This window comes from Drosophila navojoa, chromosome 2 (assembly GCF_054131105.1).
Source record: "Drosophila navojoa isolate 15081-1374.11 chromosome 2, UAZ_NAV_1.0, whole genome shotgun sequence".
Taxonomy (NCBI): Eukaryota; Metazoa; Arthropoda; class Insecta; order Diptera; family Drosophilidae; genus Drosophila; species Drosophila navojoa.
Window position 1 is genome coordinate 26,371,957 of NC_142890.1, and position 18,864 is coordinate 26,390,820.

General features: G+C 39.3%; 4 protein-coding genes and 1 long non-coding RNA gene across 8 annotated transcripts in view; 4 read left to right on the forward strand and 1 right to left on the reverse strand.

Moving 5' to 3' along the window:
- The first annotated feature begins 214 nt into the window (after nt 1-214).
- On the forward strand, nt 215-16,713 carry Fbxl7 (F-box and leucine-rich repeat protein 7). Of its 3 annotated transcripts, XM_089259235.1 has the most exons (6): nt 215-765; nt 953-1,013; nt 13,808-14,676; nt 14,779-15,609; nt 15,680-15,859; nt 15,926-16,713. In XM_089259235.1, exons 3-6 carry the CDS (start codon nt 13,875-13,877, stop codon nt 16,459-16,461), a joined length of 2,349 nt encoding a protein of 782 aa, XP_089115361.1. In that variant the 5' UTR covers nt 215-765; nt 953-1,013; nt 13,808-13,874; the 3' UTR covers nt 16,462-16,713. The 3 variants fall into 3 exon arrangements, with proteins under 3 accessions (XP_089115361.1, XP_017968346.1, XP_089115357.1); XM_018112857.3 differs by lacking the exon at nt 953-1,013; XM_089259231.1 differs by lacking the exon at nt 215-765 and having other exon boundaries at nt 895-1,013.
- LOC149092285 (uncharacterized) lies at nt 3,203-3,799 on the forward strand. The gene is made up of 2 exons (XR_016196211.1): nt 3,203-3,442; nt 3,504-3,799. It is a non-coding gene; the product is annotated as an uncharacterized LOC149092285 (long non-coding RNA).
- LOC149092286 (uncharacterized) lies at nt 16,406-17,440 on the reverse strand. Of its 2 annotated transcripts, none has more exons than XM_089259292.1 (2): nt 16,586-17,440; nt 16,406-16,472 (listed from the first exon to the last, which is right to left on the reverse strand). In XM_089259292.1, exon 1 carries the CDS (start codon nt 17,421-17,423, stop codon nt 16,770-16,772), a length of 654 nt encoding a protein of 217 aa, XP_089115418.1. In that variant the 5' UTR covers nt 17,424-17,440; the 3' UTR covers nt 16,406-16,472; nt 16,586-16,769. The 2 variants fall into 2 exon arrangements, with proteins under 2 accessions (XP_089115418.1, XP_089115416.1); XM_089259290.1 differs by lacking the exon at nt 16,406-16,472 and adding an exon at nt 16,481-16,517.
- Nucleotides 17,441-17,639: 199 nt separating this feature from the next.
- Nucleotides 17,640-18,334, forward strand: blp (mitochondrial import inner membrane translocase subunit Tim16). The gene is made up of 2 exons (XM_018112879.3): nt 17,640-17,905; nt 17,966-18,334. Exons 1-2 carry the CDS (start codon nt 17,743-17,745, stop codon nt 18,220-18,222), a joined length of 420 nt encoding a protein of 139 aa, XP_017968368.1. The 5' UTR covers nt 17,640-17,742; the 3' UTR covers nt 18,223-18,334.
- Nucleotides 18,335-18,472: 138 nt separating this feature from the next.
- The window catches only part of Sap47 (Synapse-associated protein 47kD), a 36,575-nt gene continuing 36,183 nt past the window's right edge, over nt 18,473-18,864 (forward strand). Inside the window, exon 1 of the mRNA XM_089259239.1 lies at nt 18,473-18,799. The gene's annotated coding sequence lies outside the window, so the exon portion shown is untranslated. The remainder of the gene's footprint in view (nt 18,800-18,864) is intronic.

Here is an 18,864-nt window from a genome sequence, read left to right on the forward strand (position 1 = left end):
TTTTTATTTACTAAAAAATATTTTTTGTTCATTATTTTTCTAGCGCTTCGATGCCGCAGGTTTGTTGTCTAAGTTTTTCCTTTTTGCTGGCAACGCTGCCCCGTAAAGAGTCGTTGTCGGCAGAGAAGAGAAGAGAAGATTGTGGAGTGACAGAGACAGAGAGCGAGAGAGATATAGTAAATGAGCACTGAGAAGCCGAAGCAATGACTCACAGACGCAGCTCAAAGCGGGTCGGTCACTGCGCGACGAGCCGCATGCTCAGTTGCCATTTACCTGTTGCCGAGCGCTGTAATTCGTGCATTGTCGTTGCGGATGAAACTGAATCTTGAGGCGCCGCATTACGTTGCGTGCCTGCCTGCGCGTGTGTGTGAGTGAGCGAGTGAGTGAGATAGTGAGCCCAGTGAGCGCGAGTGTGTATAGTGCGTCCGTGTAGTGGTTGCTGGTGCTATGCTCAAAGCAAAGGCAGCAAAAAGATAACATAAAGCAAAGTAAAAGAGCCACAGTGAAAGATCAGCGCACACATACTTGCGCGCGCGCACACACACACACACACAATACCAACTTGCTTGCAATAAAAATAAAGTAGAGAAAAGTTGTGTGAAATGGAATAGCAAAAGGAAATTAAAACGCAAACACATGCATATGTACATATGCGTATATATGTATATATATTTAAAACGGAATTTAATGAAGCAAAAACTGCCAAATAATGAGAAGCTGTGCGATGCATAAATGAAAACTAAACGAGTGACGTGTATAAAAAAGGTAGCAACTGCTATTTATTAAATTGCAATTCCAATTCAGGTTTTCTCTCTTACTGTCTCTCCCTCTCTCTCTCTCTATGTCTGTCTTGCTCTCCGTGTCTCTTTCCCTCTTGTTTTTGTATGGCTTCAGTAAACGCAAAATTGAAAATAACAAAAAAAAAGGCTTTTGCTGTTTTTTATGGTGCTAGAACGTAAAATTCTCAAGGAATAATTGCAGCTCCACGGATATCCTAGACAGACATTTACTTGGTAAATTATTGCACATCTTCCCTGCCCCTGAAGAGACTTGACTGCGCCTCTGCACTGGCCCAAACCAGTTGCAAAGTTGTCACATTAAAATCACACCTTCAAAGAAATATTTGTTGTTGTTTTTATATATATATATATATTGTTTGTGTGTTTGTGTTTGCGGCTGTTGTGGTTTCCTATATATGCACCACTTTGGCCATAACTCGTTCGCGCTCTCAGATATACACACACACACGCACATACACATACAGATACACCCTCTCTGGCCTGGCCTGGCAATTTCGCATGCAAATTATACGTAAAGGAAGTCAGACAGCCTCAGTGCTTGCTGCTGCTGCTGCTGCAGCAACTGGTTGATCTGCATAGACGCCCATTATAAGTAACAGGCTGCATGCAGCGTGGTGTAGTAGTAGTTGTTGTTATTTTGTTTTTTTTTTTATTTTGCTTTAATAACTGGTACACAGACACACACACGCACTCACCTAGCTCTGTTTGCAATGAGCGAAAAAGTTATAAACATTAACGCAGCCACCAATGCTAGTTAGTTTCTCATTACTGGCCCAGGCAACGGATATGATAATTGCCATTTAATTTAATTTTATAATACTCATTTGCAATGCGAGCAGTCGCAGCAAACATCAATTACAGCCCAATCGGCGGCGCAGTGTGACTTTTTGTCTATGTGTCTGACTATCTGTTCCCTTTCTGGGAATGAAACCACTCGAATACATAAAATTATCTAGCTTTAAATATGCATATGTGTCTACAGTTAAATGTATATGTATGTATGTATGTATGTATTTGTTCACCCCATGCTGTTCCATCTGTGTGCCAAATGTTTTCTTGGTTTTATGTCTGTTATTTGAATGCCTGGCAGGCATCCGCTATGTTGTGCCAGCCAACGCGGAAAGCATATGGTTTTTATTTTTTATTTTATCTTGCCACGAAAGGTTAAATGTTAATAAATTGTTAATTTGATATCTGTCTGAGATTTGACATAACATTATGACATTTGAGCAAAGCACTTTCCTTGCCAGGCAAGTGACGGCCGCTGCAGCTTTCCAAATGTCCATGGCTAAACAAAAGACTTAAACGACAAACTTGAACGTCTCTCAAAATATATTAAAAAAAAGCAAGTATCATAGGCCTTAGTATCAGCCCGCCTGGCTCAGCCATTTAATGCATTTAACCACAATTTGAAGTATTTTTATAAAAAATGTCAACATATGCGCATTGCAATGACAAGCCAGCCGCAGTCGGCCGAGCCAGGCCAACTTGGCCCGTTCGTCCGTTCCAGTCCAGTCAGCCATGGCCCGCAGCCTCAATCAAGGCGCCCCCTTCCACAGCTGCCCCTCGAGCTTCAGATATCAAAAACCAAAAAGCTTTCAAACCAAAAGCAGCCGACAACATCGTCAACGACGCCGTCGCAGACATGGAAAAGCCGCGCGTCGATTTCATGAGATTTCCAATGAACTTTTAAATACCTTAGCTGGCCATAGTAACTATGCCATGCAGTTGGCAAATTCATATGCTAATAAAAAAAATTAGAAGCATTTAGCTTGCCCTTATTATATTTCATTACTAGCTAAAGAAGATGATTAATTTAATCCAATCATATCTGAAAATCAGAGATATAATGCTGTTAATTTGATTAATTAATTTTTATTATTGCTAAATCTATTTGCGCCATTCTGCAAGATACAAGTTTGGAATTTATAAATTTAACTATCACAATAAAATAGTTCATTAAATAAAAACTTGTAAAAACTTTCAGCTAAAGAAATTGGTTATTTATTGTAATTGCTATAAAAAATTAGTTTGCTGACTTTTAAGTTAATTATGATAATAAATTTTATAATCAAGTCAAATATTTATTTCAATATGTTTTTTATGAAAAATAAATATTTATAATCATGCAATGTAATTTATGGAAGATGTCGATCAAACCGATTCTGAAACTTTAACATATTTCATGTGCATTTATATAAATATTTAATATATTCATAATGAAGTTCAAACTAAAACTGTCTTAGTTCAGCTAACTAATTATACTGAACCAACATAAAACTCTTGATTAACACGTATGAATTTATTTGTATAACAGTATATTATAATTTGCCCAAGCTGTAAAAGATACATGAGAAATACCTTTATAATTTTCTCTCAACATCTACGGCGCCTTAAATCAATACTTAAAGTGGGTTTATGGTATATCCTAGTTTGTTACGCCAACGCCTACAATTGGTTCCAGTGCAGCTGCAAATGTCCAAACGACATTAAAGATTAATTTAATATGATATATGACGAATTCGATTGGCGAATAAATGGGTTTTAAAGTCGACTAAAATCGGGCCTCAGAAATAGTTTTGTTATCGACCAGAACATTACAAACATGGCGAATCATCTACAGGCCTATTTCACAATTGCCAGTAGGTTAAAATTTCACAAATATTCGAGTAACAGCAATACATTTATTTGTCTCGTTTGCAGTTCTGCTCCTGTTACATTTTCCAAAAACCCAAGGTTTCATCTTAAAATTTCTCAAAGAAAAGTTTTATGACGGTTTAATATTAGCGGGCAGAGCAATTCAAGCAATTGGTCATGCGGGAGAGGATGCTAGCGAATACATTAAGAAGATGAACGTAGAAGAATGGTCAGCTTTAAAATTAGTGGGGTATATTGGTAATATACTTGGATAAATTAATTATAATTAATTAAAGTTCTGGTGGATTATTTGAAACTAAAAATAATAATAATAATAAAGCAATGATTTCTGACTCAAAAGATATGATCCGAAAAGACTGACTAGAAGATATATCTGTCCGTGGTCCGTATGACAATTTAATCTCTCTTAGAGAGCAGAACAGATACAGAACTAATATTCTTCTATAAGCAAGCTCTGAAGGCGGAACGGCAGAAACTTAATTTAATATGGTGTGGCTTGCTTTAGTATTATTAATTTCATTATAAATTATTATTATGCTCTTTACAAAAAATACGTCACAACAGACAACAAACACGTCGATAACAAACGACGTAAGTTTGCTATGTAGGTTTATCACCCCCAGTTCATTAAGTATAGTATATAAAGTAGACATCAATCAAATTGTAGCTGACAAAAATTCAGAAATATATTTCTTATTTATATATGTATAATAAAACTCAAACTTAAAATCCGTTCGCTCAGCCAGCTGATCAGCAATTCCTGAAGCAAAATAAGACATAAGATTTATATTTATTATAATATTTGAAATTAGTTTAATTGGAAAACAATTATGATAATATCTGAATATTTTCATATTTCTATATAAATATGAACATATCTTTGAATTAAATGCAAATAGTTGAACTGAGTCAAATGTAATTGTTTTTGAATATCAATATCTAATATATTGGTAAATTTATTTCTTCTTAATTGACATATGTGTGTACAAATATTTATGTATGTATATATAAATATTTATTAGCATACATATAGTAAAGCTAAGCATTAACAAAAGTAAAGGGTTTCATTGTTTTCCAACAAGTCTGAAAGCAAAGTCAGAGTATAATACGCTTCGCATTGGCTCTGTCTGCTTATTTACCTTTCTTGTCTACAATTTTTGTTGCATAGCTTTTTATACCCTGAACCCATTGAAAATGGGAAATCAGGGTATAATGGTTTTGTTAAAAGTATGTAACAGGCAGAAGGAGGCGTGGCAGACCCCACAAAGTATATATATTCTTGATCAGGACGACAAACTGAGTCGATTTGGCCCTGTCCGTCTGTCTGTCCGTCCGTCCGTCCGTCCGTCCGTCCGTCCGTCCGTCCGTCCGTCCGTCCGTCCGTCCGTATGTATGAACGCGTCGATTTCCGAAGATATAAGAGCTAGAGACTTCAACTTTTTTTTAAAATGTCCGTATATATCACGCGCAGATCGAGTTTATCACTAAAAAGCGATAACTCATTCCGATATTTTTTTATCGATAAAAACCTTATCGAAGATCACTTAAATAATTATATCTCCTACATCTTTCAAGCTACAGCTAAAGATATATTTTATACAATTTCGGTTTTTGTTAAAATTTACCCCCCACCCCTAAATCCACCCCCTCACCCTAATCTTTGTAAAAGTCGTATATCAAATACTAGAGACTTGTGCTTCGGTATACACATACATTTTAACATTATGATTACGTTCTGAAAGTTTCATTACGATCGTACGTCTAGAAATTAAATTATTCAACAAATAAGTTTTCATTATATTGCCAACACTGCAGCGCAACCCAAGCGCAATCTCCTGTATATGCGAGTGTGTGTATGCGTGTGTTTGTTTGTATGCGTGTGTGTGTGCGTGTATTTGTATGTATGTGTGTGTGTGTGCGTGTGTGTTTCCTAATTATTTTTGAAATATCAGTTGCTTGTAGGGTTCAGTGGATCTCGTAGTCGAGCAGTCTCGACTAGAGCTTTCTTACTTGTTTTTTTTTTGTAAACGTACAATATATGATTTCATAGCGCTTGCAACGGCGCAATAAGCAATACTGAAATGCAATGCGATGTATTTTTTATTATTTTTTATTTCGCTGCCGCTGCCAGCAATGGCCACAGATGGAGCTGGAGAGGGAGAAGCTAGCGAGCTGCGGTGCAGTTTTGCAGCTCTCACGGCCACAAGCGACAGTTTTGTATTAGAAACGGCAACTTGTAGCTGCAGCTAGTTACGGGCTTGATGACTACTGAAAGCTGTAGAGGAGGGAATGCGACAGGAGGGGGAGCGGCTGGCGGGCAGCAAAGGTAGCTGGAATGTTGTCGCTGCTAGTTGGCAATGTTGCCAAGTGACTGACATAGTTGTTGCTCTTGCTGTTGTTATTGTTGTTGGTGTTGTTGTTGTTGTTGTTGTTGTTGCTGCTGTTAATGCTGTTGTTGTGATTGTTGTCAATGTTGCTGTTGCGGCTTTTGTTCTGGTTCTGCTTTGCAGGGCAACAGCGAGCAAAAGTCTAAAAATTTAATTTGTAGAGCCTAACAATTTATGTGTGGCATATTAGAAAGAAAAGAGTTGCGTTCTAAGCCACAAAGCGTCACCCTATGCGGGCGTCGCTGCATGCGGGCAGCGCGATCAGTGATCAGAGCTGGCAGCGAGCAGCCCGCAGATACAAAAGATACAAAGATACAGATAACCTGTTGTCGTTGCTGGCTCGCAGCATCTAAATTTCTGTACGTGTGTGCCGCTGAAATCAGACAAAACGGTGCTTTACATTCGTTTTTCTTTCATTTTGTTTTTGTACTCTTCTCTGCCTTTCCATCTGCGTATTTTCTCTCCACTTGCTCATCAGGCCGCGGCTTCTTTCTTACTTACTTTCTTTCTCTCTGTCGCGCTTTAATGAAATGTAATTTGAAAAATTGCACGCGGCAAATTGTTGGCTTGTTGAAGTCAGCTCGTTGTCGTCATCGTTAGAATCTCAAATATTTTGTCTTAATTAAAATTTTGCTGCCAAGCCAGAGTCGGCAACTATAGCAACCGCGCCGACTCAGTCTAACTGCTTCGCGTGCTAGGCAAAAGTCGGGCAAGTCTTTTAAATAAATTAGCGCTGTCTATTCGTTCGTCAAGCATTTGTCGCGTTTGCATTTAGTCGGCATTTTTATTGGATTAAGTTTGGCCTGGATTTATGCGCTGTCTTGGATTAGATGCGCCATCATTCACGTTCACAGTGGCTTCATTGTTGTAGTTGTTGCAGTTGCTGTTGTTGCTGTTGTTGTTGCAGTTGCTGTCGCACAGCATGTAATTTGCGGTAAGTCAGCGTCTTTGCCTGCTGTTTCTTTTGGGCTTGTTGTGATTTATTTTGTTTTGTTGGACATTACATTTTAGGTTAAGTGGCGTTTATGCACAGTTGACTGTTTCGCCTGTCGCTTTGTTCGAAATTTGGGTCATAAAACAAAAGACTTAAGCAACGAACTGGTTCGTCTGCTTTGACTTTGCATTGGAATTTGAATTATTCCTCCCAGCAGCAATCAAACTCAAATAACATAGCGCAAGAGTACAGGAAAGAACAAGAAAGAGCGAGTGTGTGTGAGAGAGAGAGAGAGAGAGAGAGAGAGAGAGAGGGAGGGAGAGGCAAAGTATTGTAACTATTTTCTATTGATTAATGACAGGTAATTTTCATCCATTGGCCGCGCGATGATGAACGAAAAAGGGAGCCAAAGATTGCGAGGCACAAAGGCATGCAAAGGGCATTCGCCTCGTCTTTCTTCATGGTTCATTATATAAGTTTCGGTTTAATTAGTTTGGCTAAAAAATATTTTGCATTTTTTTAATGAATCTGCCGGTCCAGAGTGAAATTTAAGTTCAGTTAATGATAAAATGCTACACAATCATTAAAAAATATTCTCAATTGGTGGTCAAAAGTAGGGTATTACTAATTTTGATGATCAAAGCACAGAAAGAGAGAGAGAAAGCTAGCTAGCCATGGATTAATAAATTAAAAATTATTAAGCCTTAAGGAAAATTAAAAACATCTACAAGCATAAGAAATCAACTAATGGAATATAAAGTACTTTGCAATATAATGATACATACAAATATATATACATATATATGTATATGTTAGCTAGATTATTTGTTTTACAATATATTCGACATATATATACATATATTCGACTTTCTATCTTTGCTATTTAAGGGCTCGATCCGACTTTCCCAGACCTTCTTTTAATGAGCGCCCATTCACTGGCAATCATCTTCAAATTGTTGTATCGTCTATAGATCAATCTACATAAACCATTTTCAATATGCGCATAAACATATTTTCGATATTCATTTCACACATTCCGAATTTCGTTTCGGGCTCGATTTTGCACTCTTTCTAGTCGTTAACTGCGCCACAGCCTCGACAACTTTCAATTCTTTTTATGCCCATTTACATAAAGCATCAAGGGAACTCGATAATAAAAAAATGTGAATGTGAAATTTGTGTTTTTTTGTTTATTAAAAATATTTTGTACACATGTCAATAGTCAAAAGACTTTGAGATTTATGTTTATATTGATCACAATAAATCTTTTAAATTAATAATATTATATTTGGCTGATAGCTTACACAAAATAAAAACGTAAAACAATTTTTTATACAAATTAAAATGTAATGAGCATCTTAGAATATAATAATTTCAAATAATAAAATTTTAAATCTGGCTTCTCATCCATTAACCATATATCTGTTTATCTAGTAAAGCTTTATATATATAATCCAACTGTTTGAATATTGGCATATTAGTCAAAATAAATACAAGTAACTAAAATGACATATGACGCCACATTTATAATACAACAAATTGCATTTTATGCAAGTTATGAAGGAAAACGCAGAAAATCAAACAGCATTTCGATGCTTGGCTCAACTCAGCAGCGGCTCAGCAGCTGCACCCACTTTTTGTTTAGCTGCAAGAAATATTTTTCTTGTTTCTCAGAAACTAGTCAGCGCCACCCACTTTCTGTCCACTTCATATATATACATATATGTGTATACATAATATAACTGTGTGTTTGAGTGTGTAGGAGTTCCATTTGCTTGGGAATTATCGGGCGGGGCGCTGACAGAGCAAGCGGCAACTGCAACATTTTGCTAAATCAAAATTGACACTATGCAAAAAGCCAACCCACGGAGCGCAAATTGCAACACGGTAGCCACACACACACATGACTAGTCACACACATACACACACATTCATATTCACATACACATACACGTCCACATAGTTGATTGTCGGGCCAGACTGGGGCCAGGCGCTCAGCGTGCCATGCCATAGAGGCCAAAAGGTGCCCATACCCCTAGCTCCATTGGCATGTGTGATGTTGTTGTTGTAGTTGTTGTTCTTGCTGCTGCTGTTGTTGTTGTTGTCGTTGTTGTTGTTTTGTGGCGCCAAGTAATTTCTGTGTTAGCGTTAGATTTCAGCCATGTGCAGACAACGAACACCACACAAATGGCAAGCACAGCAGTTATTAGTTTCAAACTCAGCACAGTGAGGCAAAGCCTGGAAATATGTTTTCTTATAACAGTTTCAATTGTTACATTTTATAGTTTATTCATTGAATGAAAACAAAATTCTGATTTAATTTAATATATAATTTAATTTACCTAATTCACAATTATAAAAAAATCTAAGAATCTAACAACAATTTGTAAAATTATAAATGAATAATATATATATATTTATATATATAATATCTTAATTATTTGGTAAATAAAATTACAAATAGTAAATTACCAACAGTTTAAATAACAAACAGTTTTAAGATTTAAATATACCGTTTTTTAATTGAAACATATTTACAATATTTGTAACTATTACATTTTATTTTAATTTTTGCATAATTAATTTTATTGCAGATTAAATTTCTCTTTCTATTAAAAAGTTATCGTATTGAAAAATTCAATTTTATCTTTTTAACCACTGTGCGCAAATGTGAATCACTTTGCTGGCTGCACCACTGTGGCCACCATCGTGGTGACATTTGTTCATTAAGCATATTAAATAATTAGTACTTGTTGTTGTCATATTTTATGTGCTTGTTGCTTGTTGCTTGTTGAGCAGCTGAGCCCGCTGAGAGGCTTGGCAAATGAACAGCTAAAGCAGCGACAAGGACCAGTTTTCAATAGCCTCAACTCAAGTGTTGGCCTTTCGCATTTTGCCTTATAAAATATATGGACAAAAATGTGATTTAATTGAATGGCCATTGACGGGTTTAGCTGAAGAGCTGACCCATAGTGCTTGAAGCCAAGGCAACATCGAACTTCATTTCGTAATGTGAACCAAATTTGTATTTTACAAACAATTATTAATTGAGTAAACACAATTAGATGACTTTGTTAATATATATGTATATCGAAATATGTATATATATTTTTTAAATGAATATTTATTTATATGGAAAAAATACATTTAAATAAAGCTTTAAGTATTCAATATTGAAATGTAACTTTTGACTAGGGTTCGGTTTGCAGTAAATTGTTAGAAGAAAACAGAGCCTATGAAAGCAACTCTATCTATAAAAGTTAGATAGATAGTTTAGACTGTATTCTGTTCGTGTGTCTGCCTATACAATCCATATGATCTGCGGTTGATTTAGAAATCTCATGATGGATCTAAGGAACTTTGAACTCTTCGCGAGTTTCTTCTAAATGCAAAAATGGTTTGATTGGACTTCTTGGGTTTGACGTATACACCATTTTAGATATTGGTCCATGATGATGCATTTAGGAGATTTGAGGAAGGCCATGTAGTCAGCATATGTAGGTGGCTGTCAGTGGGCTAGCATCCGATATGATATACCAGTGTATAGGGTATAAGACTAGTCCTAGTATCAGTCATTGCGGAAATCAGACTCTATCATCTCTTATATGAAGCTTTTATCCCAACACTTCACATGAAAGCATCTTAGATTAGATTGTAGTGGCAGAGTACAACAATCATATTGTCAATAGATTCTATGAAAATACATTTTTTAAAAAGAACTCATATGCAGCTTAAGTAAAACTTGTTCTATGAGTTTTGCATAATGTTGATTGATCTACAATCACATCTTTAGGTTAAATGGCTTAGGGTTTAGCAGAGAGCAATCGGCCATTCAAAATCAAATCATTTAACGCTCGAAAAGAGGTCAACTTTGTGGAACCGTCTTATCACTATAATAACAATTAAGAATTTGATTTCTATTCGAATTCGAAAATAGTAAAAGTTGAGCATATGCTGGCGATAGCCCCGATAGGGTTTTCCCAGCCCATACTGATTAATAAATATTTGTGGCTGTAAGTGACAAAGAACAGATGTAAATTTATGCAAATTGCATGCTGTGTTGCCCAATAAGCCATTTGACACTTTTGTCCACACGCGGCTGATTTGATTATTAATTATTTATTGTCTAACTATTGTGAATTATGGAAAGCAAATACCCAAAAAGCTCTCAAATGGAGTCGAACTCCCAAGTCTGGCCAGCTGAAGTGTCTCGGCTGTGCCGCTTGGCCTATTCCTTTGCTCAGTTTTGGACACGTTCGCTGCGAACCAGTTGAGCGACATTCCATTTGAGGCGCGACAGGCGGCGTCCATTTGGGAGATGCTAAGATTAATCAGCTGCCATAAGCCAAATGACAAGACACATATGTATGTATATGTATGTACATATATAGTTGATTTTTTGACTTGTTGCCTCAAATGCTCAGCTGTGTTGTTGTTGTTGCTGTCTTATGAATGCGGCCTAGTGTTATTATTGTTATAATGTTTATTTATGGCATAGCTGGAAAAAAAAATTAATTTCAAATTTGATTACAATAAAAATAAAGCCACACACATACACACACTCACGCACTCAGCTCAGATCCGAAATCGAGCCACTTGTAAGCAGCGTTTGATTTACGTGCCCCGAAAACTGACTCTAGGTAGGCAAATGAAAGATCGACCCATCACACAATTGCCCCAAACTCTGTAGGTGTGTGTAGATGAGTGTTTGTGGGCACCGTGACGGGCCCAACCCAACAAATTCCAAACCAAACCAAAATAAAGAAGATTTGGCCAGAGACCGCGCCAACAACAACAAATATCGAAATAAATTTATTGTTTTCTATTTAGATAGTTGTTGTGTCTATTCGTATGGATGAAAATTATGCAAAGCCGCCTGAAAACAAACAAATATTATAGGCAGGCGGGACCAAAGTGGCGCATGGTTATGTTTATGATTGTTTCCCTGTTCTATTTGCCGAATTGGGTTACTTTCAACATCAATTCTTTAAGGTCTTAGGTTACACCAACAACAGCAGCAACAACAGCAACAAAACAAACAATGCCAGCCAGCAGCAGCAGCAGCAGCAGCAGCCGACTTTCAGGCCAGGCTAAGCTGCAGATGGCCACGGACTAACATTAGAACAGCCCACGCCTGGCTTATGATTAGAGTTTCCAATGTTCCACGAGGCACTCCAAACTGGTTTCATGCCAAAAAGAAAAAGAAAAAACCTATGTATATTTATTTTTAAGCTCTGGCCTATGAATGGAGATGGCGGGGGAAATATAGTATATGACAGCATACGTGTGTCCGTAAAATCCAGCGGACAACAACCGAAAAAATAAAAAATTAAATAACTGAATAATTGGTTGGAGGCGTGGGCGAACTGCTTATTAATTGTTAAATTGTTAACAATTTCAGCTTCACAGAAATATACATATAAATATATTTGGCGCCGTATTTAAATAGCTAATCATGTTAACCAAAATCTCAATGCTCTATGCTCTCAGACGTGGGCAGAAATTGGCTAGACTTCAGCTATCAATTATCGTAAAGGTCAAATGCACTCCCAGAAAAACAGAATTTAAATATATGTATAGTTGAAGGCTCATACGCATACAAATATCTCGGTGTAGATTGCCAATTGGAGTCGTAGAAAATCCACTTTGAGCTGCCCACACAGTCGCTGCACAATTCATTCCCATGGCCAATGAAGCTCAGGCTAAATATAATTTATATACATTTTTTCAGTTTTTTTTTTTTTAAGATTTTTTTCTTTTCTTATTTTTGACCCGAATTCCATTCTGCTTTTGCAGCCAATGCACAGAGATGATTCACGTACAAATAAATATCAAATCTAATATGTTTTCACATTGTATTTGTTCATTTTTATAAATCAATATTTTAAATTAATTTGAAGAACTAATTTTAAATACAAAATAATACAAAAAAGTTATGCATATATATAAAAAATTTAAGTATATACACAAAATATTTATACATATATAGTAAATATTCCTCTGGACTCACTGAATCACACTTGAAATATAAACACTCTGTCAGGTTTTTTAATGGGCGACCCAAGGTTTTTTGTTTTCAACTTGCAGTCTCTTATGTGACTCAAAAATAATTTAATTCTTAAGCCGATATTATCTGTTTATTTGACTAATTTTTATAGCGAAATAATGGTTGATCTTAACTTGATTTTACTTTGTTTTGACTACCGCAAAAGTAACTCAAAGTTACCTTTTTTTATAATATTAAACCGATGCTAATGATTTTCTGTGACGTTTGTTCGTCAATAATATATTTGTTGAATTTTAAATGACAAATGGTGTACATTTTTTTAAATTAGCAAACGTGTTCAATTAATTAATATTTTTTATTGTTGTAATTCTCTGCTGCTGTCTTGGACTGTCTAAACTTCTTGTCCAAGTGGCTTCGTCAATTTGAACAAATGAGAATCCGGGTTCGAATCTCTAGTTTGTGCATACATCTTTTTTGTTTTGCTCGTCGTAATCATTACTGATTAAAGAGTTTTTCTGTTTGGTAGAATTTCTGTGATAATATGAAAAATACATTTACATTTATCTTAGGGGTTTTCACTTATTTTTATGGATTTGAGAAAATAAGCTAATAATGCACCTGCTGCAAAATAAGCAGAAATCAAGAAACAATTCCATTAATTGCACTCAGATGCTTTGAAACTTTCAATATATTTTCTTAATATTGTGTTTAAATATGTGTAACCACGTTTAAAACATTTGAGTTTTATAATACCTGATATTTACATGTTTTACACATATTTACAAGCATTTTATTCGATTGACATTCACCGTTATACTTTACAACTAATTTAATTATAAAAACTAATTTAAAATAATTTAATTATAAAAACTTTTCTATTACATAATTTCTACATATACACTTTTCAATATATCTAAAATTTGCTATTCACATTTGTATTATATGAATAACATTATTACATCAAATTAGTATTATTTTCCCTAAATAGAATAAATAACATTATATTTCTCTATCCTTGCAGACTTTCAGCTCCAAGGCGAAGTTCACAGTATAAAATAAAATTAATAACATATTAATAAAATAAAATAATGTCACACAAGACGGGCACACGACGTGCCACAGATCTGGAGTGTCCACTGGCGTCGCTTGGACGGACCAGCAATGCGGTGCGAGACCAATTGGCGGCGGCACACTACCATCATCCGCATCCGTTAAGCTCCAGCCCGCTGGATCCGCAAGCTTATAAGATGTCACGAAAGTCGCCAACCCTCGGTCTCAACATCAACGATACCGCTGCCAGTGGCGACCTCTATCCACGTGGCTCGCGCAGCTCTACGCCGCACAGCGACCAGCAGACGCCAGCGACGACGGCCACGACGGCAGCCGTGCTGCATATGGTGCAGCAGAAGGCGGCCACATTCGAGCTGCGGGGCCGGCACACGCGGCAGGAGCAGTCGTCGTCCAGCTATGGCACTCACTCCACCGCCTCTGTGGGCAGACATGCGCAGCTGAAGAAGTCGCCGGAGCTGCAAACGTTGCCCGCACCAGCGACCAGATCCATAGCTCCAGTGCCGCAGCCGCGCAACTTTCTGACGCTGGACTGGCTGCATGGCAACAGCGCCGATACCGAAGACTCCAGCGACAACAATGTGGGCGGTGGTGGCGGCAGCAGAAGGCGTGGCCAAGCCCAAGGCGGGCGCTGCAGCGTGCCCACGGTGCTGAGCAATGGCAACAGCAGTGCCCAATACCTGCTGGACAAGAAGATGGAGTCACTGTATCTGGGGAATGCATTACGAGCTCTGCCGCTGGGTGCCGAGGCGAGTCAGTACCAAAACGAGCGCTACTACCTGGAGGACTACAGCAGCGGGAGTGGCAACGAGCGATTACCAGGTGAGAAAGAGATGACTGAAAGCAGTTATAAAATATATTAGTTGATATATTACAATTTACTATTAGAATTTGAGTGTTAATACGTTGTTTCCATCATTATAGAACGTCTGCATCATCCACGCAACTCCAGTCCCAGCGAGACGAGCGGCTCGGATCGCTATCTGCTGAATCGCAGCACAAATTCGCCCGCCAATGCTTTCCAGCTGGACCATCATCACACCAAAGTGCAAAGCCTCTCCGACGGACTGTGCAATATGGGTCGCTTTTCGCCCAGCCTGGACCAAGGCTATGCCACACTGGTGTCGCCATCGCCCACTGGCCACCACCCGAGCAGCACGGCGGGCATTGTGGTTAACAGCAATTCCAAGAATAGCAGCCCAAATGTTGTTGGCGGCGGCGTCATTGCCAGCAGCACGCCGACCACAACTCCGCGCCGAGGGTTGACCAGCAGCAGCAATGGGACTGTTAATGGCACAGCTATTGGACCGCCGCCCTGGAACCGAAAGGGTCCGTATCGCTGTGGCCCCTTCTTTGACCGCCTGCCCGACGAGGCCGTTGTGCGCATTTTCAGCTGGCTCGATAGCTGCGAGCTGTGCAATGTGGCGCGCGTCTGTCGCCGCTTCGAGCAGCTCGCCTGGCGTCCTGTGCTCTGGAAGTGCATCACGCTGCGCGGCGAGCATCTCAATGGTGACAAGACGCTGAAGATGATCTTCCGCCAGCTGTGCGGACAGAGCTGCAATGGCGCCTGCCCAGAGGTTGAGCGCGTTATGCTTGCCGATGGCTGCCGCATCTCAGACAAAGGTCTGCAGCTGCTGACGCGTCGCTGTCCAGAGCTAACGCATCTGCAGCTGCAGACCTGTGTCGGTGTCTCCAATCAGGCGCTGGTCGAAGCGCTCACCAAATGCAGCAATCTTCAGCATCTGGATGTGACGGGTAAGTCGGCAATTGTTATTTTCGAATGCAAGAGTGAAACTCATATAATTGATTACCTTTTCGCTCGTAGGCTGCAGTCAGGTGAGCAGCATCAGTCCAAATCCTCATGTGGAACCACCACGTCGCTTGCTCCTACAATATCTGGACCTAACCGATTGCATGGCCATCGATGACATGGGCCTCAAAATCGTGGTCAAGAACTGCCCGCAGCTGGTGTATTTATATCTGCGACGCTGCATTCAAATTACAGGTAAGTTTCTAGAGCTGCAATCACTGTGAACAAAATTAACTTACGTCACTCCCATTTCCTTGACAGATGCGGGTCTGAAGTTTGTGCCAAGCTTTTGTGTTTCGCTGAAGGAACTGAGCGTCTCGGATTGCGTCAATATCACGGACTTCGGCCTGTACGAGCTGGCCAAGCTGGGCGCCGCCTTGCGCTATCTCTCTGTGGCCAAGTGTGAACGCGTCTCGGATGCGGGCCTGAAGGTCATTGCGCGGCGCTGCTACAAGCTGCGCTATTTGAATGCGCGCGGCTGCGAGGCAGTCAGCGACGACTCCATTACAGTACTAGCTCGCTCCTGTCCTCGCTTGCGAGCCCTCGACATTGGGAAGTGCGATGTGAGCGATGCGGGTCTGCGCGCCCTTGCCGAGAGCTGCCCCAACCTGAAGAAGCTCAGCCTACGCAATTGTGATATGATAACGGATCGTGGCGTTCAATGCATTGCCTACTATTGTCGTGGCCTGCAGCAGCTGAACATACAGGACTGCCAGATATCCATTGAGGGCTATCGTGCGGTCAAGAAGTACTGCAAGCGCTGCATCATCGAGCACACCAATCCGGGTTTCTGTTGAGCGCACGGACGCTGGAACGTTAAAGCAAAGAGGCAGGCCATATGAGCTAAGATGTTCTAAACAATGAATGCAAACACAAATTATTAGCTGATAATTATTGTAGTCCGTTACTGTAAATACTTACTTAAGATTACTACAGATTGTACATATGGCTGGAGAGGATTAGCCTAGGCCCATAGAGCATTTGCTAGCATTTAAGTAGCGCGCCTTCTAGACTAATTCTTGCGTAATAAATTATTTCATATAAACCCCAAGCTCTACAGATTATTTTATATTTTTCGCATGATTCTCGGCACGTTCCTCAATATTTATGGCGGACGCACATATATTTTGTGGCTCCCCTGCTTGTTTGATGTGCCAACTGTGGACCTCACACCACAGTTGGCTAGGCGCTCCAACCAACTCCGCACAAGTGACGGCTTGATCTTCCATTTTCCTCTTCGGCTCTTTCTTAAGTATTCCAGGATCTTCAACAATTCTTTTATATCATTGATAACTTGGCGCGTCTCCCCATTGATATATTTAAGTTCTTCCTGGTGTCTGGCCATCCGCTTCAAGCTGTTTCTATGCAAACTCTGCAAATGGTGCATCCGCTGATGTACGTTCTCCGAAAATGTTGGCAGCTCATCCAGAAGCTCCATTAGCCGGATTCGATCCAATAACGAATCGGAGATGGGCAGCGTTGACTGCAATTTGCGTAGTTTTGCCTTATACTTGGCGCTCAGCTTTACATCCGGTAAAGACAGTATATGTTCTACTTTTTGGCGCAGATCATGAATTTTCTTAATCTTCTTCCCATACTGCTGGCTCTCCAACGCAATATTATATTTTGTGTCCGTGTGCTTGCAAATTAGCCAATGTATCTGGTGGACCAGATGCTTAACTTTCTTCTGGTCACGGCGATACTGGTAGGCAAAGTAACTAAAGTCATTTTGCCATTGCTGCTTTCTTGATTTAACCATTTTATTAAATTGACAATTTTTGGAAGCCTGATAATGTTGAACAATTTAAATTTGGAATATATGTTATCGAAGATATCGATAGCTCCTATCCGCAGATATTTTCGAATCTTCATTACAATAAACGGTCACTCTCAACACTAGTGTTACCCATCACTCTGCGAACAGCTGTATGTGGCTTGCCCTGCGTGCCTAGTCTGCTTGGAGGTTAGATACGTTGTATAATGTCAAGTACATACATAAATTGATTTGAGCCTGTTTTAAGTGTATCCCTAAATTCAAGTACGAGTTTTACCTAAATATTATTCTAACCGAAGCAGACATGGCGAAGTATATCGCTCAAATTATTGTGCTGGGTGGTCAGGCAATCGGTCGTGCTTTTGCAAAGGCATTGAAGCAAGAGATCGCCGCATCTCAAGAAGCTGCTAGACGCGCCGGTGGCGGTCGGAAAGGAGATCAGAGTGCTGAATCAAATTTGCGTACAGGTGGCTACAACTATTAATTGATAACATTAGGAAGTTGTTGATTAACCACATTGTCCATAGGTATGACACTGGAGGAGGCCAAGCAAATCTTGAACATTAACGACCTCAAGAGCGTGGATAGCATCAATAAAAACTTTGAGCATCTGTTTAACGTTAATGATCGAGCAAAGGGCGGTTCATTTTATTTACAATCTAAAGTCTTCCGTGCCAAGGAGCGTCTGGACCAGGAACTTAAGGCACAACAACAACATCAGAAGACAAGTGCTGAACAAGAAGCGGAGGAAGCGCCGCAAAGCAGAGCAAGGCAAAGACGTTAACAAATTGTTGTGTTTTCTACCTCGAAATGACGCGAGATTTAGTTTATAATTAGATTTTAAGTAGTTGTTCATATAATGTTTTTCGCTTGTAAATATACGAAATAATACTTTGCACATTTCAAAAGTTTGTAAACAGCTGGTTGTGTTAAGATGACAGCCCTGTCTTATGGCAAAGCTAAGTTGGCTGCGTGTAACAGCTGGTGCTTGGCAGCACTGGAGTGCATACAAAGAAAAGATAAAAATTCAATGCTACGCAGATGTATTGTTGTCACAGAGTATTTAGTTTTTAATGTGTACAATCAGACGTGTCGATTGTTTGTTTAATTGTCGCAGTCTGACAAGCCTAAAAGCTAACGACGCAAAACAGCTGGCACATGCGCGAAAATACACAGAAATTCCAGCACAAAGCAAACGAGGAAATCAACCACCAGCAACGTCGACGGCAACGACGACAATTTTCCACAGAGAAGGTGTCTTTTGGAGCATCGTTCTAGGAGCTCTAACATTTCTGCATTTGAGAGAGTGAGAACGCGTGGGAGAGGGAGAAGGGGGGTAAGAGAGTACGCGCCAGACAACGGTATTAGTGCAAAGAAAATTCCGCTGTTCAGTCAGTTTTCAGAGGACCTTCGAGACAGGCAGGCG